This window comes from Lepus europaeus, chromosome 6, assembly GCF_033115175.1.
Source record: "Lepus europaeus isolate LE1 chromosome 6, mLepTim1.pri, whole genome shotgun sequence".
Lineage (NCBI taxonomy): Eukaryota > Metazoa > Chordata > Mammalia > Lagomorpha > Leporidae > Lepus > Lepus europaeus.
This window is the reverse complement of record NC_084832.1, coordinates 68,589,012-68,616,566: the sequence shown is the minus strand read 5'-3', so window position 1 is coordinate 68,616,566 and position 27,555 is coordinate 68,589,012. Positions and strand designations below refer to the sequence as shown.

General features: G+C 37.6%; 1 protein-coding gene across 1 annotated transcript in view; it reads left to right on the top strand.

Annotated features, from left to right (window-relative positions):
- Positions 1–27,555, top strand: part of FREM2 (FRAS1 related extracellular matrix 2) — a 210,132-nt gene that overhangs the window by 70,857 nt on the left and 111,720 nt on the right. The window contains exons 4-5 of the mRNA XM_062195175.1: positions 13,292–13,438; positions 19,206–19,436. Of these exons, the coding sequence (XP_062051159.1) occupies positions 13,292–13,438; positions 19,206–19,436 (378 nt within the window). The remainder of the gene's footprint in view (positions 1–13,291; positions 13,439–19,205; positions 19,437–27,555) is intronic.

The window sequence follows — 27,555 nt, the reverse complement described above, 5'->3', positions numbered from 1 at the left end:
GTGTGTGTGCATGTGTGTGTGTGTGGTGGGAACTAGTAAGGTCTCCTCTCAGTGAATTTAAAGTATACAATACAGTGTTATTAACTACGGTCAGTATGTTGTACATTAGATTTCCAGAACTTATTCATCCTCCACAATGGGAAGTTTATATCCTTTGGCCAATGTCTCTCTGTTTTCCCCACCTCTCAGCCCATGGCAAACATCTACTCTCTGCCTCTCAAAGATTGACTTTTGTAGACTTCACATGAGTGAGATCATGTAGTATTCATGTTGTTCTGTACCTGGCTTTCTTCACTCAGCTTAAGGTCTCCCAGGCTCATCCATGTTTTCACAAATGACAGGATTTCCGTCTTTTTAAGGTTGAATAGTAACCCCCTGGGTGTACTCCACATTTTCTTTACTCAGTCATCCATTGACAGGTATTGGCTATTGTGAGTAATACCACAAGTGTAGATATCTCTTCAATATCCTGATTTCAATTCTTTTAGATATATACCCAGAAATGGGGTTGCTGGATCAGTTGTTGGTTTTCTTTTTTTAATTTTTGAGGAGCATCTATGCTATTGTCCATAATGGCTATGCCAATTTATATCCCTACCAACAGTATGCAGTGTTCATCTTTTCTCCACATCCTTGCTGCCTCTTGTTATACCCAAACTAGCATTTCTTAAAGTGTAGACAATGTCACTGCTTATCCCAAGCTTCCTTTGTAGGCAGCCTGGCTTTCCTGCTATCTCAGCTCCCTGTTCCTTCCACAGAGCCTACCGAACCAGACTGTTTCATGCCTGCCACACAGATGCAGCCATCCTTGTCTCACACCTGCTTTCCTGCTGTTTCTTTCCTTTGAGTGTCACTATCCTTTGGTGTCCTTCCACTGTGCCCTTGTGCCCAGCCCTTACACCCAGTCCATCATCCTCTGAGCCCCGGGTTCTTTATGTTCACTGTCTTCCCCTGCATTCTACATTATTATTTTTACATTATTATTTTGTTTTTACATTGTTTACATTATTATTAAGTTTGTGTTTTACATTATCATGTATGTATGTGTTACTCTCCTTACTGGGTCTAAGTTTTGCAGCAAGGATTCTTTGTGAACCATGCGTATACTTGTTCATATCTATGCTTTGCAAAGTGCTTCCTTCAAAAATATGCCTTGAGTTAAACTGCTGTATATTATCTAAAATTTTTTTTCAATAAGATTTGGAGCTCTAAGACCAAACTAACTGACTGTACTTGTTTCTTCCCCCTCCCCCGTTTTTGGCAGCTAAGTATGTAAATGATCAGCTTGTATATTAATCTGTTGTAGTAAAATCACCAAAGGAGGGCCACATTTGTAGCTCTGGCATGATTTTAAAGGGACCAGAGCAGTTGCAAAAGGATTTAGCTAATTAAATAATATTGTAAGTTAAATACAAAAGCTAGCTTTGCAAAAACTAATCTGAAATAAATGAAACAAAAATGTAAAAAATATATGTGACATTGGTCCCATGCAGCCTCATCCTCTGTCTCTGTAGATCTCTCTCTCTCTCTCTCTGTCTCTCTTTCCTTCCCCTTCCCCTTTCCTCTGTCCTTTGCTGCTTTTTTCCTTCCTTCCTTGTCAGAAATCAATGAGAAGCTTCTTTTTTTTGTCCTGGGAGCAATAGCCAAGTAGTGTATAATTCCATGTATTTCTTTTTAAGTCTAGAAATCTAAAACTTTTACATCTTGATTTTTGCTGCTGAGAAAATAATGAATAAAGCTGAGAACATGTCACCAACTCATATTTTAAAACAAGAACAAGTTAAGCTAATATTGTCAGCAAATTCTCTTTTAGTTCTAACTAATTCCTAGGATTCTAAGCTAAAAATCACTTGCAATATTTTAGATTTTAGCTCATAGAATCACTGGTGTGCTCCGATCCCACCTTTTCCCTCCATCCCAGCTATGAATTGTAATTTCAGTAATAATGGAAACAAGTTAGCATGAAGGTTTTTATTTTCTTTTTAGCAAGTTAAGGTGCTTTTGTTTTTTCCTCTTGTATAGTTTTGTCTCTTAAGTGAGTATACACATTACCAAAGGATAACCCAAAATATAGTTCTGACTGTAATGCATGTTAATTGTAGTGGCAGTGTCTTATAATAAGTGCATGTATAGTCATTGTATGTACATGGTACTGCTATACAAACAGAAATTAGAAAATCACCTCACTTCACAGGGAGTTCAGCAAATGGTGCAAAACCGGTTACCCAGAGACGTGGAGAGGTGCAGAGAGCCAGCGCCTTTCTTTTGCTCCGTCTCCTTGGGGTGGGGGAGATGTCTGGCGCCACAAAAGGAATTAGGCTCTGGTTTGAACAGAGACCTGAAAGCTATTAAGTTTATTTTAAGAATGTGTTGCCAGAGATCTAATAAATTTATTTGTAGCTTCAGGCAATGCATGCATGAAGTCTTGCTGTACCAGGTGTTTTGTTTTGTATTTTTTCCTTTCCCCAGAGGGAGATGAGGGTGTGGATCTTCCTGACAAACCTAGCTCTTGGTAAAGCAATTATTGTTTCTATGAAAGTAGGGTGAGTTTTATTTTCAACTTTTTGCTTCTATCTGTAAATGGAAATAAATGAGAGCAAATTATTTCTGAGCTGCTGTACAAAGAAGAAATAAATCTCTCAAAACCCTTAAAAGAAAAAAAGAAACATATGTAATTATGGATTATGTTAATTTTTTGACCTTACACTTAAGAACAGCATTTTAGATCACAGCCTGTTAAATGGAAAGCTCACTACAGCAGGAGTGAGAAATCCTTGGGAGTTTATTCCTTTTCTGCAAAGAGTTCTTTGTAATTTTATTCAAAACAGTCTTTCTGGGTCTTGGTAAAATGCAAGAGTGAGAAAAGATGAAATCCAACATTCTTTCTTGCTCTAAAATGCTTATAATCTTCATTTTTGTTGTTGGCCAACAGATTTCTTAAATTAGTTTGTGTTCTTCTTTAAAATACTGGGTTACATTTGCATTTTCAGGGGAAAAAAGTTCCTCTGTCATTCACAGCATTAAGATGACTAAGTTAGCTTTTAATTTAGACTCCCAGTAATAGTACAGTAAGGTACCTGGCATAAATGGGAGTTCACCTTACATTTTACACAATTACACATTGTGTAAAATCACCTTACAATTACACATTGGTTTGCCCTTGTTATCGGAAGATGTTTGCCTGAACTCCATATCCTGGGCACGCACAGCAAGAGTAAAGACATTCATTCCACTGGTGTAGCTTCTCATTAAGAAAGTAGAATGTTTCACAGTGGCATCAGGTTTGATTTAGGAAATATACTTAAACTCAAGGTGAGGTGATATAAACTTCTGGTTCTCCCCCTTTTCTTTTCTTTTCTTTTGGTGGTAAGGGGTGGAAATAAAGGCAGCCTCTTTCATTTGAATGAGCTGGGGGAGGAGGCTGTGCTTAGAGAAGGCAGAAGGTCCCTGCAGGCTGGGGCTTGCAGACCCTGACCCAGATGTGGCCTCATGTACATCAGTCAGCCTGAGATCAGGCTTCCCCTCCAGCTTCCCTGGCTTCAGCTGTGGCTCTAAGTTCATTCATAAAACAAAAAGGGTTTTAGCCCTTATTCTGTGTCACTTTTTAAATATTTCTATCTCAAGTATTGACCTTCATGCCCTTTGCTTTTCATTTGGTTCTTAATTTGGTGGCCTCACTTTACTAGTAAAAAGGTACTTCCTCACAGTAGAAGCAAAATCATTCAGATAATCAGTTTTGCTTTTATTCAATAGTACTAATGCATTCTAAGCGACTTGAAATTATACTAAAACCATTTAGAAATAGAACACTGATATCTAAATGAAGCCATCTGGTTACTCAGAGGAAGCCTAGAAAGAATACAAGAAAACCGGATTCCAATCCTAGTTCTTCCTCACACTATACCTGTTGAAATTCAAAGTGGGTAATTTAACGTCACAGTCATCTACCTCATCCATAGAATGTCGAAATGTTTAACTTATTATTAAAATAATGTACATATTATCAAAGCCATGCTGACCATTGTCCCCAACCTGTCCAGTCATCTCAATGCATTTTCAGGCTCCCAAGGCTGAACTGAATTCAGCCAGTTCACACCTGCACTCCAGTTCCAGTTGCTTTTGATGAGTGTCTTTTGGTTGGCCAATGCCTGTGTTGTGCAATTCTGGCTGGTCATAGTCCATGTTTTTGACTCGTAAAGATTATTTCCACATGGCTTTTCCCCAAGCTTATATGTTCCCTCAATGAACCTGGTTCTACAATGTCAGCACAGCCTTACCAGGAATCCTAGCAGCTACTCCCTGCTCCCTCTTAGCAGGGACCTGTCTTGTGGCTTCAAGCATCCTGGAGAGGGTCCCATAGCTATGTGCTGATCTTTTCTGTTATCCTGTGTTGAAGGATGAGGGAATCCAGATCTGTACTGCTTAAACCCTGATGTGAAAAAGAGAGTCATTAGGGATTTCTTTAAATTTACACTTACGGCATTCCCCTTCCTAAAGACCTGAAAATTCATCCAGGAACCTGGATAAGAGTTACAGATGAGTAAACTAAACTTTTTTAAAAATGTATTTATTTATTTGGAAGTCAGAGTTACACTGAGAGAAGGAGAGTCAAGAGAGAGATCTTCCATTTTGCTGGTTCACTCTACAGATGGCCACAATGGCTGGGCTGATCCAGACCAAGGCCAGGAGCCAGAAGCTTCATCCTGGTCTCCCCCAAGGGTAACAGGGGCTCAAGCACCTAGGCTGTCCTCCACAGCTTTCCCCAGTCCATTAACAGGGAGCTGGATCAGAAGTGGAGCATCCAAATGTGAACAGACACCCATATGGGATGCTGGCATTTCAGGTGACATCTTTATCCACTATGTCACAATGACAGCCCTATATAAATAAACTTATGCTACACTTACATCTGCTTCATTCTGATGATTAAAACTTAGTGTGGAGTCCATTGTTGTTCTTGAGATCTCTTTATGATGAGTTTCTCTCCAAAGAGCCCTGATAGTCCAATAAAACCAGCTTCCATTAAATTTGTCACACAAATTCCCACATGTGCAAGATATACTGAACCTCACATGTCAGCTGTTGTTTGAACTGAGATCCTAGAATGAATGACTCTACAATTCTCTAGCAAAATTTGGAATGATTCTGCATCAGAATTCATTCCGTTATTTTGGTATGTTAGCCTGTAGAGTAACAACAACTCTATGAATTCTCTTCATACACTCTCCACTTCTGGCAGGTAACAGGAGCCAGTACATCCTTCATAAAGGAGCCACAGCATGTTTGCATCCCATCGCTGTCATAACCAGGGGAAATTGGCTTAAAGGAGGCCAGGGCTGCCAATCTGAGATCACAGGGAGAGTTCCTTTCATGTCGAAGGACTGAGTCAAGGGAGAGGAAATATGTATCTAACAGAACAGTCACTCATCTCTGTACTCCACTTCTTGGTATTCCAAAAGAAGAACGCATGATTTCACTATTCACAGCATAAATCATGAAATCACTTTGGATACTGAATTAACAAATTCTGAATGGTTTCTTCTAAAGAAAATGCAAGATTAGTTCTTTTAAACCTTTGATTATCAATTAGTCAATAATAATCTTGCGCTGTGTGTTTCTCTTTAAGACACCTTATTTGATGTGTTGTTGATTCATCAGCAATGCACAAACAGCCAACAGCACTATAAGTCACATGTGAAGGAAGCTTGGTGAACATATACATTTTCTCCATAAGACATGCCAACTCTTGATTCTGTGCACACCCTTCATGTACACAGAAACACCAGTCAGCATTTCAGCACTATGTGTGGAGCCGTTTTAAACAGTGAAATCACCAACAAAAAGTGCAATAAATGTGATAGATGTGACACTAAATAGACCATGGAAATGACACTTTTAGTATGGGAACTGAAAGCAAGAAGGCAACGTGTCAGATGCCCCAAAAATTTTAACACCACTCTGCTGTATCCAAGAATGACCGCAAAACACTGCATGGATTAATCTGGAGGGTTACAAATAAATTTCAAGAGTAGACAAATTTTCAAGTATCAAATGCAAGAATAATAAAGATCGACTGTATATCAACCTTTGCGATAGTAGATGAACAGGAATTTAACTCTGGAACTTCATGGACAACTGCCAATTATATCCCCCCCCATCATACATCCATTATGGTTATATATGTGAGCAAATCACATCCCCAAGGAACAAAGCCTCATGTCTGTCAGTCTCCACTTCCACTCCCACATAATTTCTTATTAGTAGACTTTACAAAGGAGAGGCCGGCACCATGGCTCGATTGGTTAATCCTCTGCCTGCAGCGCTGGCATCCCATATGGGAGCCGAGTTCTAGTCCCAGTTGCTCCTCTTCCAGTCCAGCTCTCTGCTGTGGCCAGGGAAGGCAGTGGAGGATGGCCCAAGTGCTTGAGCCCTGCACCCGCATGGGAGACCAGGAGAAAGTTCCTGGCTCCTGGCTTCAGATCAGCACAACGCCAGCCATAGCAGCCATTTGGGGGGTGAACCAACAGAAGGAAGACCTTTCTCTCTGTCTTCCTCTCTCTCACTGTCTAACTCTGTTAAATAAATTTTTAAAAAGGAGTATAGCATGAAATAACCCATATTTGAGCTCAATTCAATATAGTTCATGTGACGTTTGCCAAAATCACAGCTCCACTTATTCCTTTGGCTATAAATGGTGCACTTTTACATGTCTTTCCTTAGAACAGCCTAAAAGATCACCCCATGGATGCATGTGTATTCAATAAGGTCAAGGTACACTATGCCTAATTTTCCCCACTTCCCAGGTCTTTGTCCTGCCACTTCTCTTTCTACATACTTTTCTACCTATTCTCTATATTTTTGGATCTGACCCCGAGTTCTATGCTTTCTCTTTTTCAGAATGTGCAAGGCACTGAGAATGGTGGGGTAGGGGTATACAGAATGGAAGGCTAAAATGATCTATCAAACATTAAAAACACATATGGCAACATTGTTTGAATGCATTACTATTGGGCTTTAAAGTAATCATTGAAATTATTAATTTGTCTACAAAATTATAAAAGCTATTGATGATTTTTGGAGTCTGTCTCCTCAGAGTTCTCCAGGAGCCATATCTCACACAGACACTTGCACTCAGGTCAAGATTCACTGTATCTGGGTATTCAGGTGATTTCAGATGAATGTGTTTTCCCCTCCCAAGGGCAGATGTAGGATGCATCTTGACCATTCCTTCTTTGTCTCTAATATCCAATCACATAGATAGGAAAGGGAGAATGAAATAAATATTTAGTAAATGCCCTGAGCTCCTACCAAACTGAATTCTTTGAAGTTCTCTTACAGGATTTCTTATCTCTTTTTTATACTTAATCTTCCAGGAATTCCTTCCCTTCCATTTCTCTGAATGTCCACATACCACCCTGTACTTAAGGCTCCATTTAAATGCTATCTCTTCCATGAATTTGTCTTTGATCCCTCAGGTTAAAGTAATCCCTCACTCTTGTGAACTCGACAGCTCATTATCAGCGTGTCTCTCATAGCACTTTCCAGTCTCTAGTTTGTGCACATTATCTGTGTGCATGTACCATCTCCCTTTAGCCAACTCCTGGGGGCCGGTAGAGCCAACTTGGCCTCAGCTTTGCACCAGGTGGTTTTCAATAAACAGTGAAGTCAACCTGACTTTAACAGCCAGAGGACAGGATTCCACTAGTTTGCAGAGATTTTCCTATGGAAGATTCTAAGGCAATGATAAGTTTAAGAGGAGATCATCTTATCATGGAAATGGCAATGAAATAATTATCTTATTTTTAGTTGTAGTTTTTACCATAAATACTAGCCTTGATCCTAATGGTAGTTGTAAGTTGCTAATCACTGTCCTTATTCACTAAGAGGACAAGATTTCTTAAAGATCAAATTATCTAATGTCCCAAATAAATCAGGAACTATTATCTTAGTCTTTCCTATTCCTGTTGTTGATTTAAAGGCTATATCCAGTTTTTTTTTTCCCTTTGAAGGGTAAAAGTTTTATTTTTGAGGAACTTCTTACTGGACATTTTCAAAAAGAGTCACATAAGAAAGCAAAATTGTCATCTTCCCCTCATCCTAGAAATAAATATAGGGCAAAATAATTTCTTTTTAAATCACGACCCTTGGAAGTTTCAATTTCCAGGTCAGTTCCCAGGCTGAACTTCATTCTGAGCAAATTAAATTTTACAAGCTATTGAATATGAAGAATCTTGTCAACTGGTATCAAATTGTTGTCAAAGAAGAAATGTGTCATCAAAGCTAAAGGGACACCCACCTTTGTGTAGCACAAGTCAAAGCTGTGACATGAGTTTCACATTGTTGAAGAAGTGTGCTTTGTCTTTTGAGAAATCAGTCAGCCCTGTGCTTTTAGGGAGGGCTAATTGGAGTTGGGATTCTTTGTTATCCTAAAAAAAAAAAAAAAAAGAACTGTAGAATTAGAATTGGAAAAGAAAATGAAGAAGCTTAAAAGCCAGCTGGAAAAGTTCAAAAGAGGTCTTTTCATCAAAACCTTAATGGCTTTAGTGTCAGGGCATGGGGACAAAGCACTTAGGAGTGTCGTTATCAGCTGTCTGGCACCTGCTGTGTGGATTTATGGCACAAGTTATGGACTTTCATTTGTTTCCAATGAGACACTGAGAATAGCTGCTCAGGCACCATACATGACAGAATCTGTTTTAGAAAAGCAACAAATCTCATTTAACTAAAGATGTATGAGGTTCGTAAGTTGCTAAATTACTGAATGTTAAAGTTTAGTTTTTGTGAAATATCAACAGTGTTCCTATTTATTGAGGTTTTCAGTGGAATTTACATGGTGTGGAGTAAATCAGTAAGTCAGGTGTCTTTCCATTCTTAGATAAACTACAGAGTTCAATGGTGGCAGGTGACAGTTTTAATAAAGGGAATTACAATAAACTACAGCTTAGTGGCTCAAATCCCTACATCACTTTTGCATAATAAATGAGTACCTGAGATTTTACAAGTTCTGAAACTCAATAGGATTCAGAAGAATTATGTGTATTTAATTGTATTCAGAGTTAAGCATTCTAGACTTAACTTCCTGTTCTCTAATTAAATATCTACTTGGAAGTTCCTGTTTTTGAGTAAATCCTAAGTTTCAATAACCTGGACCATCTCACTATGTTATAAAACAGTTTCTTGATATTGTTTCTGAATTTTATTTCAAATGAAACCTCATAGTAGTGGGTAGACGTGGTTAACACCGGTAAACTTGGTCCCTGTGTTCATTCAAGACCTCTGATTAGCCAGTAACCTGGCACCTTTTCTGGAACCCTCATCCTCCCAGAAAATAAACACCGATCTGTAAGCAGAGATGAAATTAGCTTTCCCCAAAGCCAGACATGTACTTCATAATGGAGTAGAAGGATGAGATACCCTTTTAGTCATGAGGAATCCTTAGAGGTGTCAATTAGGTAAATACAAATTCCAATAATTCACATTTGTAGAAAATCACTTAAAATCTTGATTCAGTGGGCAAGTATGCAGAGTGTTTTAGAAAGGGTATCATTAAAAACAATTATTTTTTAAGTAAAAAGATGCAGTTTTGAAAGAGATAGATGACATTTACTCAGGAAATTTATATTGCCCAATAAATGGCCTACTGAACTCCTTTCAACCAAGACATTCAAGTTTCTAATTCATTTAGTACGCATTGTTCTAATTATAAGCAAAACGAACTCCCTGCTCTCCTGTGTCATATGTCAAGTGGGGGAGACAGAAAATGAGCAAACAAGAGTTGCTATTTATAGATGAACTTGTGGAAAGTGCTGTAGAGAAAAGTAACCAGAATAAAGAGGCTCAGGAGGACTGGGGTTTTCATTTGGGCTTGCTGTTATGAAGAGTTGAGAGAACCACTCTCAGACTCAATATAATGCAATATTTTGAAAAAATAATGTTTTCTGGGATATTTCAGACAATACCTTCAAAATTGAAAATTTAGAAAAACAGAGATTGCTTGAAGGAGTACAAGTAAATGTGCTCTGGTGGCAAAGTCCTTGCAAAAGCTCTATCTTTAATGAAAGCAATGAGAAGCAGATGTGTGTGAATCTCTTTCTGGAAAATTAAGTAGTGGAATATGGAGCTGCAGGTGGGAGGAAGGACAAGGAATGGTTTGGGACTGCATGACAAGAACTATGGAGTAAAAGTCAAGCTTGCTTGGGATTACGTTCAAAATGGGACACACATGTGGCATGATGTTGTTTCGATGTAAATAATCATTTAGAAATCAGAGCTGATTTTTGTATTAATGTAATTAGTTAGATATTATTCTATGACTTATTTCCTATTACTTTGTAGATGTGCCAGTAATAGAATATAAATACAAGAACTGTTAGAATTTTTAAAGGCAATAAGACTGAGGGTTGACAGTAATAGAAGAGATAATCTCAATTTCTGATTTAAATTAGTGCAATTTAGTACAATTGGTAAATTAGTACAACCAAACTGCATGACATGCACAATTATACAGAGTGAGCAATGATAAGTGAACAGCTGTAGAATCACAAAGAAATGGGAGACCTCAGGGAGCTGCAGGAAGCTTCCCCAGAGGAGAAAGTGAGCCTTAGGAAGTGTAAAGTGCGAGCAAAAGAACCACAGGGGTCGTCCTTTTAGGCAAGAGGACAATGGGTGACAGGTGCAATAAATGCTCTGAACCTGCTAGAATCTTGGCTTGACTTCCCTGTGGGGCAGATTAGGGAGCAATGGAAATCATCAGGGTGGATCAGCATAAACCCGAAATCTGCAGATTGGCTTGCTGTAGGCAACAGCTGCAAGGGAACTGTGCAAAGGAGCCCAAGAGAATCCACAGCAGATGAAGAGTGGCCCGGCAGTGGACATGCAGGATGGATTTGAGTTGGTGTGGTATGCCAGGGCAGAGTGAGCTGGCGTCTTTTGAATGATGCTAGCTATGGACCGACACAAACTATGGTTATCTCACTTGATACCTCAAACAATCACAGGCGATAACTACATCACTCTTCCTTTGATTCTCCAGAAGAGGAGGCAAAGGTCCAGGGAAGCAACCTTCTCACAGCAGACAGCTGCTAAAAAGTGAAGCTGGTCAGAGGAGCCTCCAGCCATGACATCTCCTCTCCAGAGCAGGGGGCACCCAGGCCAGCAGATGTGAAGCTTAACAAGTCATAAGGACAAAATCTGCAATGAGTTCCTTTCTTTAAATGGCACAAAAGTACTGCTCTCCAATCCTTTATATTTTATATCTGATAATCAAAAAACTGAAAAGTCCATAATCCCATCCATTTAAAACAGAAAGCAGCTTCACACTGTGTTCACAGCAGCAGTGCCGTTGTCTCTGTGTTTCTAAGTGGTTTAAGTGTTTGAATGAGAACTTCATATCCCTTGTCTTGCGGTTGAATAACATTTATTGATATAATAAATATCAATAAATAGTTCTGTAGGTTTGGAGTATTATAGAAAATATTCCAATGAATAGTTCTTTACAAATGTATTTTTGCTTCTACCCAATTTACAACATCACGTGTTAGGAACACTTACTTTTTTGCCTCTTGCACACATTGCCTTACAGCTGTCTAAGAAACATGTTGATTTACAAGTCAATAATAAACAAGAAAACCAATTTCCTTAAATAATCTCACCTGTACTGCATGTTGTCTTTCATTGTTAATATGTGTCAATTGAGAATTCAGTATCCTTGTAATTTTTATTTTTAAAAAATGCAGGAAAATTAAATGTATTTTTGTGTGTTTATTCACTCACATTTCCTGTTGTGTCAACTTTTTTGCTCTTGGTCTAATAAAGTATTAATATTTTCTTGTCTCATTTTTTTTTCTCAGAGAAGAAACTAGAATTAAAATTGTGCCTCTAGCTGTACTTATTATTCAGACTTTTTCTACTATTTTCCAGAAAGACTTACAAGGAATTACTGATGCCTTTGAAATAATTGGTGTAGATCAAAAGAAGCAGAGGGGACAGTGCAGAGTTCAGCTGATAACCACTTCTCCTTTCATTTTCCTGGCATAGTTGCTTTAACTAGAGATCACACATTTCTCCGGATGGACAACCAGTTCCATTTTGGTGGGAAGGTGGGAGGAGAAAACCTTATCTGCAGAGTAGAGTGGAAATCAATGGAAAAAAAGGAGTTGTTTGCTCTAAGGAATGGAGGTGGAATCTAATAGGGAAGGGAGGCGGAGAGGGGATATTTGTTTTTCCTTAAGTGGTTATAATTAAAGCCTTCCCCCAAATTGCTCCGTGAACCAGAAAAAGGTATTTGTGAAACTGTGTGTCTTTAAGAAAGCCTCGCGAAAGAGGCCTTCAGACCTCTCTATGGAAACACTTGCTCTCTTGCGGCACCTTGTGGTTAGTGCGACATCCTGCAGCTTGAATACTAGCTTTAGAACAATGTTCCTTGCAGCTCAATTCACAATAGCTAAGATATGGAATCAATCCAGATATCCACCAACTGAAGACTAGATAAAGAAATTATGGTATATATACACTATGGAAAACTACTTAGCAATAAAAAAATTAAATCCTGTCTTTTGAAACAAAATGGATGCAACTGGAAACCATTATACTTAGTAAATAAGCCAGTCCCAAAAAGACAAATACCATATGTTTTACCTGATCTGGGGTAACTAATAGAGTACCTAAAAGGTAATGTATTGGAGTGAAATTGAAATTTTGAGATTTGATGATTGTTTACAGCCCTTGTCTCTACTCTTGAGGAACAATTTTTTTTTTCTTCCTACTCTTTATTGAACTCTTTACTTACTTTAGGATTAATCTTATGAGTACAAAATAAAAAAATAGATCTCTGTAAAAATTAAGTGTGAGAATGGGAGAGAGAGGAGGAAGAAGAGTGGTAGCGTGGGTGGGAAAAAGGGTAGGGTAAGAAGCATCACTATGCACCTAAATCTGTATATATGAAATACATGAAACTTGTATACCTTAAATAAAACTTTTTGAAAAAAATAAAACTACATTGCTTAGGGTAGTTGTGTGCTTCTTCCAAACTCTTTCTCAGTTCACTTCCTAAAGCAAGGAAGAAGCAATTCCTTCCTTGAGCAAGAAATATGTACAGAATTATGCCAGCTACTATATGTCTGTGTAACAGTCACAATAGAGTGAGCTGTGTCACTGTAGACATGTGCTTGAGTTGTGTAGCAAACCAAGTTGCTGTACTGATTGTTAATATTACATCATTAAAGTAGTCTATGGAATTTGGAAGGTCATTCATTCTAAAAGGCATGGACTTAGGTCTTCATTTGTTTTCCAGGGGGAAACAAGTTAACCAACCAGCATTTCCGTCTGAACTGGGCATGGATCTCATTTGAAAAAGAATATTACCTGGTCAATGAGGACTCCAAATTTTTAGATGTTGTTCTTAAACGCAGAGGTTACTTGGGAGAAACATCTTTTATAAGTAAGTTTAACTTTCACTTCTGTCTCAAAATCTTTTTATTTCCAGCCACGGTTTTTAATTTCTTTATGGGGATTAAAATACCAGCTGAGTTCACTGGTTTAGTTCTAGAAGCTCAGGGAGATGTTGACATTTAAAAGTTCTTTAACTGCTAAAGAAACAGGCTGAGAGATTCATGTAAGGCTACAGGCCTCTCTGGCCTTCTATCTAAGAGTGATCTCTAAAATAAAATGACTTTACAAAATTGTGACAGTAATTATTCAAACATGAAAACAAATGTCATTCGATCTTAGAATAAATTTAGGGAATCTGTAATTTATCTGTAAGATAAAAATCTGTGGAAACATCAGTGTGAAACTTCTTAAATCAAAGAGGAAAAGGCTATTCAGCAATTTATTGGACATTAAAGTATAATTTAATATCTACTTGTCAAATTTCAATATTGGCTCACTAAGTTTCAGAAATGCCAATTTAATGCAAGATACATGTTGTAATTTTTGCTTGTAACCAATAGTAAGTGTTAAATACTAATGATTTTCTTTTGCTTTGCCTCTTTTAAATAAAACTGACTCTAAATCAAACAGATAAACCTTTCTTTACCCCATTTCAAGTTCATACTTCATATAAGCATACATAGAGAGAAGCAGGTTTATGTGTAGTTTCAAGCAGTAATCTAATTGGCACAAAATATTTGAAATTAAGGAGAAAAACAAAAGCACTCAATTATATTATTTTCAGTGCCATATGTTTTACAATTAGGCCAGTAGAATTTGCATGGAATGAAACAGATTCCATTGTGTGAGATTATCAATTAAGTTAGACATCTAGGAAAACATTGGCAAAAGAAAAAATAACCCTGTCTGTCTTCAAAATGATGAGCTCTTTGATATCGTACTGGTCCATGAACTTCAAAAGCCTGAAATAGTAGATTCCTTCCAACACACACACACACACACACACTACACTCACACTCAATACCTTTCTCAGGCCACAACCCCTGCAATTTTCCCTGATACATTTGGATTCTGGAAATTAATTGCCTCTTTTTTAAAAAACACTTTTTTTTTATTTATAAGAGTGTTGTTCGCACTATGCTCTGTCAATTCCTTCAGCTCCTCTGGCTCCAGGGGCTTAGTTCACCTGTGGATCCACTTTGCATACCTGTGAGGCTGCTTCCTGCTCTGTGTGGGCGGCCATGTGGCCTCCACTCACTCTGCATTTAACCTGCTGGGCCTGGGGTGGAGAGAACACTCTTACAGCTCTCAGATATAGGCTCTTTCTCCACACAAGACTCTGCAGAGTCTGTCTGTCTTATTGATGCGAGCTCAGGCTTGACTGTTCTTTGTGCTTGACAATACAGCAAAAAAAAGAAAAAAAAACTGACAAAAAAGTAGAGAACAATTGTTAAAGATGTTTTCGTCTATTTGTATTTTATTCTCTTAAGGAGTATTTGTCAATACTCATACTCAACTAGTATGTGATTAGCACTGGGAAACTTAATAGGTGACAAAGTTTTTTTTTTAATTGTCTTTTCAGATGTTTCTCTCTGTTTCCTTTTTTATTTCCTGAGCTGAAATGTCAAACAAGAGCTCTTTTTCCTGAAGGGCATTTTTTCACCAAACTGCTATTTTCTCCAAATGTGGAGACTAGCAGCAATTCTGTAAAGGCTCTACAGCTTTGCCTGGCTAACTTCACATGGTTACTTAGTAACCTGGGGCAGAGACAATTGGAAAGGCTTCAGTGTGTGGCCCACATCTGTCCCCCACTGAAGATGGTGAGAGAATTCCCACTAGGGTTTGGCATGGAAGTCCAATGAAAGTGAAGAGTAGCCTCAGAGAAGTTCCACAATGAATACATTTCATCTAACTGCAGCCTTACAAACTCTTCTTTCATTTGCAATCTTTTATAACAGATATTTTACATCATATCTGAGGACATCACTTACACTGAAAGGCATATCACTTGAGCACAGTTAGTAAATCATGAATTACATGAAATTTACATATTTCCAAAAGATGATTATTCATTTTACAACCATTATAACCTGCTGGTAAACTTGCACAAATATTTGTATTTCACAAAAGTATTTGCATTTCAAAGCTCTTATTGCTACTGGTTATTAAACATTTCTATTAAAGGCAAAACACTTCATTAAGCACCATAAGCACTTTTCCTATCTCTTTTACTCCTTACAACCACCATTCTTCACTGAAATGATGCTATTTCCTTAAGAACTTCTGTGACAAGTACTGTGTTGAGTAATGGACTGTGGAGTAACAGTGGCAGCTAACATTTACTGAGTATTTACTCTATGCCAAACCTAGTTACCAATAACCCACATAGGTCAACTCCAGGAGAAGGGTGCCACTATATTCCCCATGGAATGGGGACATGATATGTCCAAAGCTGCATAGCCAGAACAGACCTTTAGCTTAGTAGTTAAGTTGCCAATTAAGACACCCATATCGCACATAGGAGCACCAGCTCCAACTACTGACTCGATTCTTACTAATGCAAACCCAGGAAGACAGCAGTGATGTGTCACATAATCGGGTTTCTGTCACCCAAGTGGGAAACCTGGCTGGAGTCCCTGGCTCTCAACTTCAGCTCACTCTGTTCCAAGCTATTGCAGGCATTTGGGGTATGAACCAGCAGATGGGAGTATTCTCTCTGTCTTTCTCACTCTCGCTTTTTTGCTCTCTCTCTCTCTCCCTCTCTCTCTCTCTCTCTCTCTCTCTCTCTCTATATATATATATATATATATAATGCTATCTGTGTGTGTCTCTACCTCCCAAATAAGTAAATATTTTCAAAAACATATTAAAAGTTACACTGCCAGTAGGGAGCAGAGCTGAGATTTGGATTTAGCAACTACACCTTTAACCGATGATGCACAGTTCTTAAATCTTCATCAACTGAGAGTAGTTAATAACTTGTTTGCAATGCCATAGCTGTTGTATGGCCAAATGAGTACAGAATCCATCATCTCATTCCAGGGATATTGTCCATTTCTAGTTCACATTTCACAGGGATTCTCTTGTAAGATCTGCCAAAAAATTACGGGTGTTTTAGCAGCAACCTTTGATATTTGTTATTGCAACTTATTGTTCACAGGTTGGGTGAGTTGACTGTCATGTTGTAAGGATGACTAGTTGGAATGAGTGGACATTCCCTGTTTTATACTGCTTCTATTTTATTCTGAACTGCCTTTGCATTTCCGTTAAAATAATGAATTGCTGATGAAAGAAAGGGAAACAAAACAGAAAGGCAGGCAGTAGCTATCAGAGAGAGGCAGACTAACAGATTTCTTGCCTCTGGGGATAGCTGGGTCAGTGAGCAGCATGTGTTCTGGAACCTTTCATCATCACCTGGCAGTGAACTGTGGTGGATCCAAGAGGTGTTGACAACCACTCTGGGTGCGTTAGGAACCGGAGCACTAACAGGAAGTCTGCAACATTCAAGAAGAAGTGCTGCACTGTAATTCCTATTCCCACTTTTCTCTTGCCATTCAATAAATCATGTTTTACCTCCTATTGAAAAATACAAATTCAATGCAATATTTATACATATCAGTTATTTTCTGAGATAAATTTGAAATAATCTCAATACAACCTTTATCTTCATCCTCATTTAAAGATTTAACAGCTGGTGATATATATTCAAATGAAGAATATTCATATTAATGTTGTATGTAAGCAGTATGAGGGTTAGGGGTTTTGCCTTGTTGTTAGATACAGACCCAGAATGTAGGGTAGAGCTTCACACATGGTCAGTACTTGGTGAATTTCTGTGGGATTAATGCCCAATTGGTATAGTTTCATTTCTATTTTAAGGAACAAAAGGAGTTTTCCAAAACTATGATAATTTCCTCAATGAAGTGAAAAAATACTACAAATAATTTATTTTAATACTTACAAAATCTAGCAGTTGTAAGGCTTTATTTCAGCCTCTTTAAAATCTGTCTTTCCTACCAACTTCTCTGAAAATACCGATATAGAGTATATTTGAAAATTATTCTGTTAATGTGACTTAAAAAGTTTTGGTTCAGTACTTAAGGATATACAGGTATGAGTGCTATTACAGTTTTATCATTCTTTTATAACATTGAGTTTGTTTCCTGCTTTTTGGATAATTTGAGGGTACTTCAAAAAATTTTATGAAAAATGGAATTTTAAGTTTACTTTGGTAGAAAAAAATGTTGAAATCCAAGGTTATTAAGGGCATTTGAAAAGGTAATGAGAAGCACATGGATTTCAAATTTGTTTTTCTATCAAAATAAACTTTTAATTCCATTTTTCCGTGAACATTTTGAAGTCCACTGATATAGCATGTAGTCTGAGTACCTGCTTAGTAATGAAAAGATCTTGAGATGTGGTTAGAGACTCAGACTCTCCAACCTCCCCAGCTCATTGAAAAATACCTTGAGTAAGTCATCAGGGTAAGCTGTGTCTACCGCTCAGAGTAACCATATAAGTTTACCTCTCCAATTCTTTATCATGCTTTTGTGGAGTTCTGGGGTGTTCCACAAAGAAAATTTGGCAGTGAACATATTGACAAACTGATTTAGATTCCCTGAAGGACTCTAGTTCCATTAATGATTTAAAGAATACTATCCTATTTATTAATTCTTCTTGGCTAATTGTGACTTAGATTATCAAAGTTCTCTGAGTCACTCCCTTATTGGCCTATGTTTTCTAATTAGACAATTTCTCTTATAATTTTATAGTATGCAGCAAAGCAAGTAAAAGTAAATGTGAGGGGGCCAGCACCGTGGCTCACTTGGTTAGTCCTCCACCTGCAGCACCGGCATCCCATATGGGCACCGGGTTCTAGTCCCGGTTGCTTCTCTTCCAGTCCAGCTCTCTGCTGTGGCCCAGGAGGGCAGTGGAAAATGGCCCAAGTGCTTGGGCCCCTACACCCACATGGGAGACCTGGAAGAAGCACCTGGCTCCTGGCTTCAGATCGGCACAGCTCCAGCCATTGCAGCCATTTAGATAGTGAACCAACAGAAGGAAGACCTTCTCTCTCTCTCTCTCTCTCTCTCTCTCTCTCTCTCTCTCTCTCTCTCTCACAGTCTATAACTCTACCTGTCAAGTAAATAAAAAAAAGTAAATGTGAGGAGCCTTAAGACTGTATGAACTTGTAGAAGTAAGGATATTTTACAATATGAATATAAACTTGCTTGTTTTACAACACATTCTAACAAAAATTAGCCCAAAGAACATATAGCAAAACCATAATTGGGGCAAGAGTAGAAACTATTGAACTGCAGTAGAACACTTTTCATCATCACACCCATTCTCAGTTACTCACTTCATGGAATCAAAACAGGGTTCACTTTTCTTCCCAGGATGAAATGACACATAAAAAGTTACTAAGGAAGGGAGTGGGTGTTTAAGCCAGCAGTTAAGATGTCCACATGTTACATCAGAGTACCTATGTTTAATTCCCAGCTTTAGCTCCTGACTACAGCTTCCTACTAATGCAGATACTGGAGGCAGTGATGATGGCTCAAATCATTGGTTTCCCACCAACCACAGAGAAGACCTAGCTTGTGTTCCTGGCTCCCAGTTTTGGCCCCAGCCTAGCCCCAGCCATTGTAGACATTTGGGGAGTGAACCAGGGGGTGAGAGAGCTTGCTCTCACATGCTCACTTGCTCTCTCTCTCTTTCTCTCTCTCTCTGTTTCTCAAATATATATTTTTAAGTTTCATAAGGAAATCATTAATACAGTGAAAATGGAACTAAGAAAATTATATGTTTCTTTAAAGGCATTGGCACAAGAGATGGGACTGCAGAAAAAGACAAGGACTTCAAGGGCAAAGCACAGAAACAAGTGCAGTTCAACCCGGGCCAGACAAGAGCCACATGGCGAGTGCGCATTGTGGGTGATGGAGAGCACGAGCAGTCTGAGACCTTCCAGGTGGTTCTCTCGGAGCCTGTGCTGGCTGCTCTTGAATTTCCTGCAGCCACCACAGTGGAGATCATTGACCCTGGAGATGGTAAGCATCACTGGCATCTTATTTATGCTTCTACAGTTGGACTTCTAGGACAAAAATACCTTACAGAGAAGTTTTAGAACTTTCTAGATGGATGGTTTGATAGTTTCATAAATCCTGATGGAAAAAGGAAAACCAGAAAGGAATGACTGGAAGCTATATTTTTGAAGGATTAGCAACATGTTCTTTCTGTTACAATTCCATCCTTTAGACCCAATATTGCTTACCTGTTTTTTTCTTTAATCAATAACTTCTTAAAGCTTTTTTATTTTTTTATTTTATTTTTTTTTTGACAGGCAGAGTGGATAGTGAGAGAGAGAGACAGACAGAGAGAAAGGTCTTCCTTTTGCCGTTGGTTCACCCTCCAATGGCCGCCGCGGTAGCGCGCTGCGGCCAGCGCACCGCGCTGATCCGATGGCAGGAGCCAGGTGCTTCTCCTGGTCTCCCATGGGGTGCAGGGCCCAAGCACTTGGGCCATCCTCCACTGCACTCCCTGGCCACAGCAGAGAGCTGGCCTGGAAGAGGGGCAACCGGGATAGAATCCAGCGCCCCAACCGGGACTAGAACCCAGGGTGCCGGCGCCGCAAGGAGGAGGATTAGCCTAGTGAGCCGCGGCGCCGGCCTCTTAAAGCTTTTTTAAATATCTTAAGATATATTTTAAATAGTTTAAGAGTTAAACCGTTTTTGACATAATTTGTTTTCCCATGTAACAGTTAGTTACTCAAATTTCCTTCATTATATTTATCAGCCAAATTTTTTCATTGGACCATATGTTTCCCGGTTAGTTATATATTATCCAGCCCCACCACCAACTACCACCCAAATCATGCCCATTCTGTAGCTTACACAGTGTTTTGAATCAGTGCCCTTAATTTCTATTAGATTACTTTTTCTTGTCAATGCACAGCCTTGGCTGGTGTTGGTAAAAGCAAGCTTTCTTGCTTTTGTCTGTAATCTGACCTTTTCCCACTCCCTTGCCATACATCCACAGTCTTGGCTTGTCTCGATGTAGTTAGGGGGAAAAAAGGGTTGAATGGCTTTTTGAGGGCTGGCACTTAGACAAACCTTGCAGAGACTTCTAAAGCTGTCAGAAGCCAGACGTGACTTTCTTTTAAACAGCCAGTCTACTTACTTTGTCAGTCAGAAAACTCTTAAATGGTCTGCAAAGATACAATCTATTGAGTACATGAAATGGAGATGCATGTGGAAATCCCTGTTAAAAGACCGAGCATAATTAAAGGGAGAGGATAAGAAACCTGGAACTCCAACATCATTTGTTTAGCCAACATCTCTGCCTTTACTTAAATATGAAATTTAATTATGTTTTTAATTCCCATTAAGTGACAGTTAGCATGTAATTACATTTACTGTTATCTACATTATCTAGATATAAGTAATTAAACTTTGTTTTGGTCCTGAGTTTTTGGAATATGTTCAAAAAATAAAGCTTTTTCCTTTAAATATACCTATGACCACTAAAATATGTTTAAACTGATCCATTAGTTACAGCTAGAAGCCATTTATTGATATTTTGTTTGCCAGTTTGTGCAATTGTTATGTGTTACTTTAAGAAATAAGGCCTTAAAACTCACTTCTGCCTTCCTGTTTATAGACCCAGAAGGACACTCTCTACCTCTGATATGTCTTTTTTTTTAAGATGTATTTTATTTATTTGAAAGTGTTAGAGAGAGAGAAAGTTCTTCTATCTGCTGGTTTGCTCCCCAAATGGATACAACAGCCAAAGCTGAGCTGATCTAAAGCCAGGAGTCAGGAGCTTCTTCCAGGTCTCCCACGTGACTGCAGGAGACCAAGGACTTGGGCCATCTTCTACTGCTTTCCCAGGCACATTAGCAGGGAGCTAGATTGGAAGAGAAGCAGCCAGGACTCGAACTGGTGCCTATATGGGATGCTGGCACCACTGCAAGCTGGAGCTTTAACCCACTGCACCACAGTGCAGGCCCTACCCCTGATATGTCGTAACAGAGGTATTAAAAATAAAACATACATACATAATGCCTTATATAATCTGTGCCTAGTATAGACTATATTCCAATTTCATTATAAGTTCATTTCTTATCAATGATTATCTAAGTTATCTTAGAATACCTAAATCAAGTTCAGCCCTATTCTTTCCAAGTCATGATCCTGTTTTGGTAACTGATGAGTATTCCATAATCCTAGTATGTTCCATGTCTTGTTGAAAATCAGGTAAAAATTATGAAACCTGGATTTGATTCCAACTCTACTATTTCTAGTTGTATGACCAAATCAACCATTTCAAAATTTTGATTAGTTCTTTCTATACTCTCTCCCAATTCTTCACATATAAATTCATTTGTTGTTCTCTGTTCATTCTAGGACACTTTGAGATTTTATTTTTTGAACATCCATTAAAAATAAATCCAGCTCATCTGTGTACTTGATACAGCACTATAAACTGGCAGTGTGAAGCTAATAGAATATAATTTCTTTTATCAAAGACTATCAGAGAGGGGTAATCATCTATAAATTAGTCATTACAACGGAATGTGTTGTGGTAAGACAATGTATGAAAATAGTGTTGTAAAAGCCAGATTTTAATCAATTTTGCGGTATTTTGGAATAGGAGCTACTTTTACTTGTTAGACAGCTTGTCTAAATACATGTAAAGTAATAACTTTCCCAACAGTTTACTAACCTTATTTCTGATAATGCTAATAATGGAAACTCAGAAAGCATTTACTATTCACCAGTATTATTAGCACATTAGGTATGTTCTTTCATTCAGTCTCTTTTACCTCACTACCCTGTAGACATACAAGGGTATTTAAAAAATTCATAGAAGGGACAGCATATGGTGTAGTGATTAAGACATCCATTGGAATGCCTGCATCCTATTGGTATGCCTGGGTTCAAGATCTGGCCCTACTTCTGATTCTTGCTTCCTGCTAATGTGCTCCCTGGGATGCAGCAGATGATAGCCCAAGTACTCAGGTCTCTACAACATACATGGGAGACCTGGTTTCCTCCTGGTTCAGCCCCAGTTGTTTCAGGGATTTGGGGAAGGATCCAGTGACTGGAGGATACTGCCTGTCCTCCTTCTCTCTGTCTATCCTTATCTCTAGCTCTAGCTCTGTCCCAATCTCTGTCTGATCTCTCTGCCTTTTAAGAAAATGAAAATAAATAAGTAATTTTTAAAGTTCATGGATGAATAGTATTAAAAGATAAGTTCATTTTAGTGAAAAAATTGAAAACTATGCATAGTTCTCCAAATATGCATTTTCCATGAACTTTTTGAAGACCATCATAAGTACCATTTTAGAAATTTTACTAATATTCATGGGAAACTCAGTTTGCATGTGACAAGTTTTAGAACATTAGTTCTCAAATTGTATGTCAAAAAAAACTTTTCATATAAACCCTCTGTACACATGCAGACGTACACACACAAACATATGCATATCTGTGTATACATATACATCCTAGCTTCTCCTGTGTTTATAATTATACTCTTTTCATGCTCTTTATCCATTTGTTTCTTTTAAATTATATAGTTATGCCTTAGGTAAATATTTTAAATAATTATGTATTCCATTTAATACATCAGTTGCAATCTTACCTCATTTAAATATTATGTTCATAACTGTGATTTGCATATCAACCTGCAAATGAGATATCTATGGCTCACAGTCTCTGCTTCCTCAATACCCTTACTAATAAGTGTGAAAGGAAATATATATATATATATATATATGTATGTAATATATATTGAATGAAGCTCTTCCTTTTCCACTGAGTTTTGCAGTCTTTTATTATTGTACATACCTGCCAAAGAATATACCAAAGCATAATTAATCAAAATACTTTGCTACACAACAATATTGTTCATTAATCCTGCTATGTGGAAATATTAGCAAAATAATTTATTCCTTCTTTTCTATTGCTTTTTATCTTTCTGTATCAACTCTCAAACATTTAAGTGAATAAAACCAAGTAATCTGGGGCCAGCATTATAGTGTACCGTGTAAAGCCACTGCCTATGACATCAGCATCCCACATGGATCCTGGTTCATGTCCCGGCTGCTCCTCTTCCAGTCCAGCTCCCTGACACTGGCCTGGGAAAAGCAGCAGAAGATGGCCCAAATTTTTGCACCCCTGAAACCAATGAAGGAGACCCAAATTAAGCTGCTGGCTCCTGAATTTGGCCTGTCCCAGCCCTGGCCATTGCAGCCGTCTGGGGAGTGAACCTGTGGGGAGTCCTGTGGATTTACTCCATCTTTCTTTCTCTCTCTCCATTTTTGTCTCTCCCCCTCTATAACTCTTTCAAATAAGTAAACCTTAAAAATAAAACCCACCAAGTGATCTAAGAAAATAATGATGATCATATCAGCTCTTGTATCTATTTTGTGCAACAAATATTTATTGAACTTCCGCTGTCTGCCAGGAATTCTGCTAAGATCTAGGAATCATCTAATTAGGAGATCATATTTCACTAACTTGTTACAATGGGCAACACCAAATGCTATGTGCTAGGATAAGAGAAAAAAAAACAGCCCATTGAAAGAAATATTTAACCCAGTCATAGCCTGGTAAATATTTTTAGAATGAAAGTCATTTTTATTAGTTTGGTTTATTTTATTTTTACTTTTGTTTCTCTACATTTATTTTTATTGGATTAACACCAAATACCTAAACATATTATGAGAAACAGTGTGATATTGTGACAAATGTAAAAACAACATAAACAAATCAAACCAGGCAATTAGCCCTTTTATTTCCTTTATGTCAACAATGGTTACCATACTGTTCTATGGAACACTAGAACCCATTACGTTCACCTGAATCCATACTGGCACTTGTTGTCCAATCTCCCCCATCCTGCAACCTTTCTCAACCTCTAAGAATCACTATTTTAGAATCATATTGTTTCATATATACATATATACATATACACATATATCAGAGATCTCTAAAGTCTGTAAATATTTTATGTATTAATTTACAGTGCAAACTTGTGATTGAAATAAAGTCATTCTGATATTTCTGTGACACTAAAATGCTGCCATGAGCTAGATTAAATATTTTTATTTCTGTAATCATTTTTGGTGGGATCATATGTCATTAATGCTATTTGATATTTAATAATGAACCAACCTATTATTCTAAGGAGAATTTAACCTACCTCAAAACAATCCTAATATTAACAGATACAAAAAAGATAAATATGTATTCTGAGTGAACCAAACCCATTTCATGAAATAGAATTCAGATTATACTGACTATTTTATTAAATCCAAAGATTTACTCTTGCTTTTGAAATTTCACATCACTGACAAGGCTAATATAGGGAGATACTGTGTAGCTGATATTTTGAGAGAAGTGTGCCAAAGTTCAGTCTATAACTAATGAAATAACAGTATACTACAGCTGAAGACAGAGAAATGATAAAGAATGCATGCAAGAGCTTTAACCTCAATGAAAGTCAAAACACTTTCTAATTTGTTTTACTCTATCAATAGGAAGCATGAGTCATTGTCTTACAAGAAGCAATAAAAAAACCAGCCACTTGTTTTTTTAAAATATTATTAATGTAAAGAGGACAGATTTTATGCATTTCATAGGTACAGTTCCCAGAAGAGAACCATACTTCCTTCACTCCCCTATTCTCAACCAATCTACCTCTCGCCCTCTCCTCTCTTTATCAGTTTTTGTGAAGACATAATTTTAATTCACTCTATGTTCCCAGGCTTAGCATTAGCTAATCATAATATTCAACAAGTAAAGAACTATAAAGACCACAGTTTGACAGGAATATAAACATGAGCCAGAAATGACAGTCATATCTGAAAGCGACCATTTCGTTCCTACATATTTTTTGTATTCTATATTAGCTGCCACATATCAGAGAAATGATACAATATGTTTCTTATTAAGACTGGCTTATTTCACTAAGCATAATAGATTCCAGTTGCATCCATTTTGTTGCAAAAGACAAGATTTTATTCTTTTTTTATGGCTAGTAGTATCCCTTTGTGTATGTGTGTGTGTGTGTGTATGCCAAATTTTTTTATCCAGTCGTCAGTTGATGATCATCAGGATTGATTCCATCTCTCAGTTATTGTGAATTGAACTACAAAAAACAGGGGGATACAAATAATTCTTTCACATGCTGATTTCATTTCTTTGGAATAAATTTCCAGGAGTAGGGAGGCTGGGTCATGTGGTAGATCTGTTTTCAGATCTGAGTAATCTCCATACTGTTTTCCATAATGGTTGTACTAGTTTATATTCCCACCAACAGTGGATTAGGGAAACATTTTCCCCCTCATACTCAGCATTTATTTCTTTTGATTTTTGAATAGCACCTATTCTAACTGTGGTGAGGTTAAACCTCACTGTAGCTTTTATTAGCATTTCCCTAATGGTCAGTGCTCATGTTTCTGTTGGGCATTCAATTTTTATGCTTTGAATAATGCCTGTTCATGTGATTTACTCATTTCTCAACTGGATTGTTTGTTGTGTTGTTGTTGAGTTTTCTTGAGCTCCTTACAGATTCTGGATATTAATCCTTTATCAGATGTGGTGCTAACAAATATTTTCTCCCATTCTGTTAGATGCCTCTTCACTTTGCTAAGTGTTTCTTTGCAATACAGAAGCTTCTTAGTTTGATGTAATCCCATTTGTCTATCTTTAATTGCCTGTGCTACTGGGGCCTTTTCTAAGAAGTCTTTGCCTATGCTGATGTCTTATAGAGTTTCCTCAATGTTCTCCTCTAATAATTTCTGTGGTATCCATTGTTACTTCTCCTTTTCCCTCTTTAATTTTATTGATTTGAGTCTTCTCTCCCCTGACCCCAGTTTTGTGGTTTTTTGGCTAGTTGGTCCATTGGTGCATCATTTTTGTTAATTTTTTCAAAAAATCAGTACTTTGTTTCATTGATATTTTATATTTTTTTGGTTTCAAAATGTTGTTTCTTTCTTCTCTAATTTTAATTATTCCTTTACTCCTACCAATTTGGAGTTTGTTCTGCTGTTTTTATAGGTACTTGAGATGCAATGATAATTTATTTTATTATTTCATTTTTTTATTTCTTCCATGAGCCAATCTTCATTCAGAAATGTATTGTTCATTCTTTTTGGGTTTGCATATTTCCTAGTGTTTCTCAAGTAGTTAATTTACAACTTCATATCACTGAGGTCAGAAAACACACATGGTATGATTCCAGTCTTTTTTTTAAATTTGCTTAGGCTTACTTTGTGGCTTAGCCTATGAGCTGTCATAGAGAAAGTTCCATACACTGATGAAAAGAATGTGTATTCTGAAACTGTGGCATGAAATTTCTGTAGATATCAGTAAGGGCAATTTGTAATAGTGTGGACTTGCATTTTTGTTTCTTTGTCGATTTTCTGTTTAGTTGACCTTTCCATTCATGAAAGTGCTGTGTTGAAGTCCACCATTACTATTGTATTGGAGTCTATGTCTTCCTTTAGATCCATTGCCATTTGTTTTAGATAGCCAGGCACCCTGGCTTTGCATGCATTTACATTTACTATTACACATACTCCTGTTGAATTGATCCCTTAATAATTACATAATGCCCTTCCTTGTCTCTTAACAATTTTTGTGTTGAAGTCTGTTTTGTTTGGTAGTAGAATGTCAGCCACGTGTTAAGAGTATGGCACATTGTTTCTGACACTAAACAATGGATTAAAAAAAGTACAAAGTAAAACTTTTGCTCACAGAAAAATTTCTGAAAATTTCTACATTCCTCAAAGAAAGACATTTAACAACATAAACAAAGATTTCCCAAAGATTACCTCTAACCTAGAGTTTGAATTGTAACCAAGGGTACCTTCTAGTCCTCATGGTATCCTGCTGTGAACTTGTATGTGGTTTAGGTATATTTGCATTTGTTTCTGTTTCAAACCCTTGCCAAAATTAATCTCTATTTTTCGTTTGTTTTAGAGGTTAAAAATATCTTACAAATGTTTAGAGAGCTACACAAGTTCAAACACATCAGTATCAGTGACAGATTCCACATTCAGTTCTACTTTTTGGCCAAACCAAGGGCACCACAGTAGCCTGAAGATGTTCCGGAATATTCTCTGAGTTGTTTTTGAATATGCCAGACTATTTAAAGGCA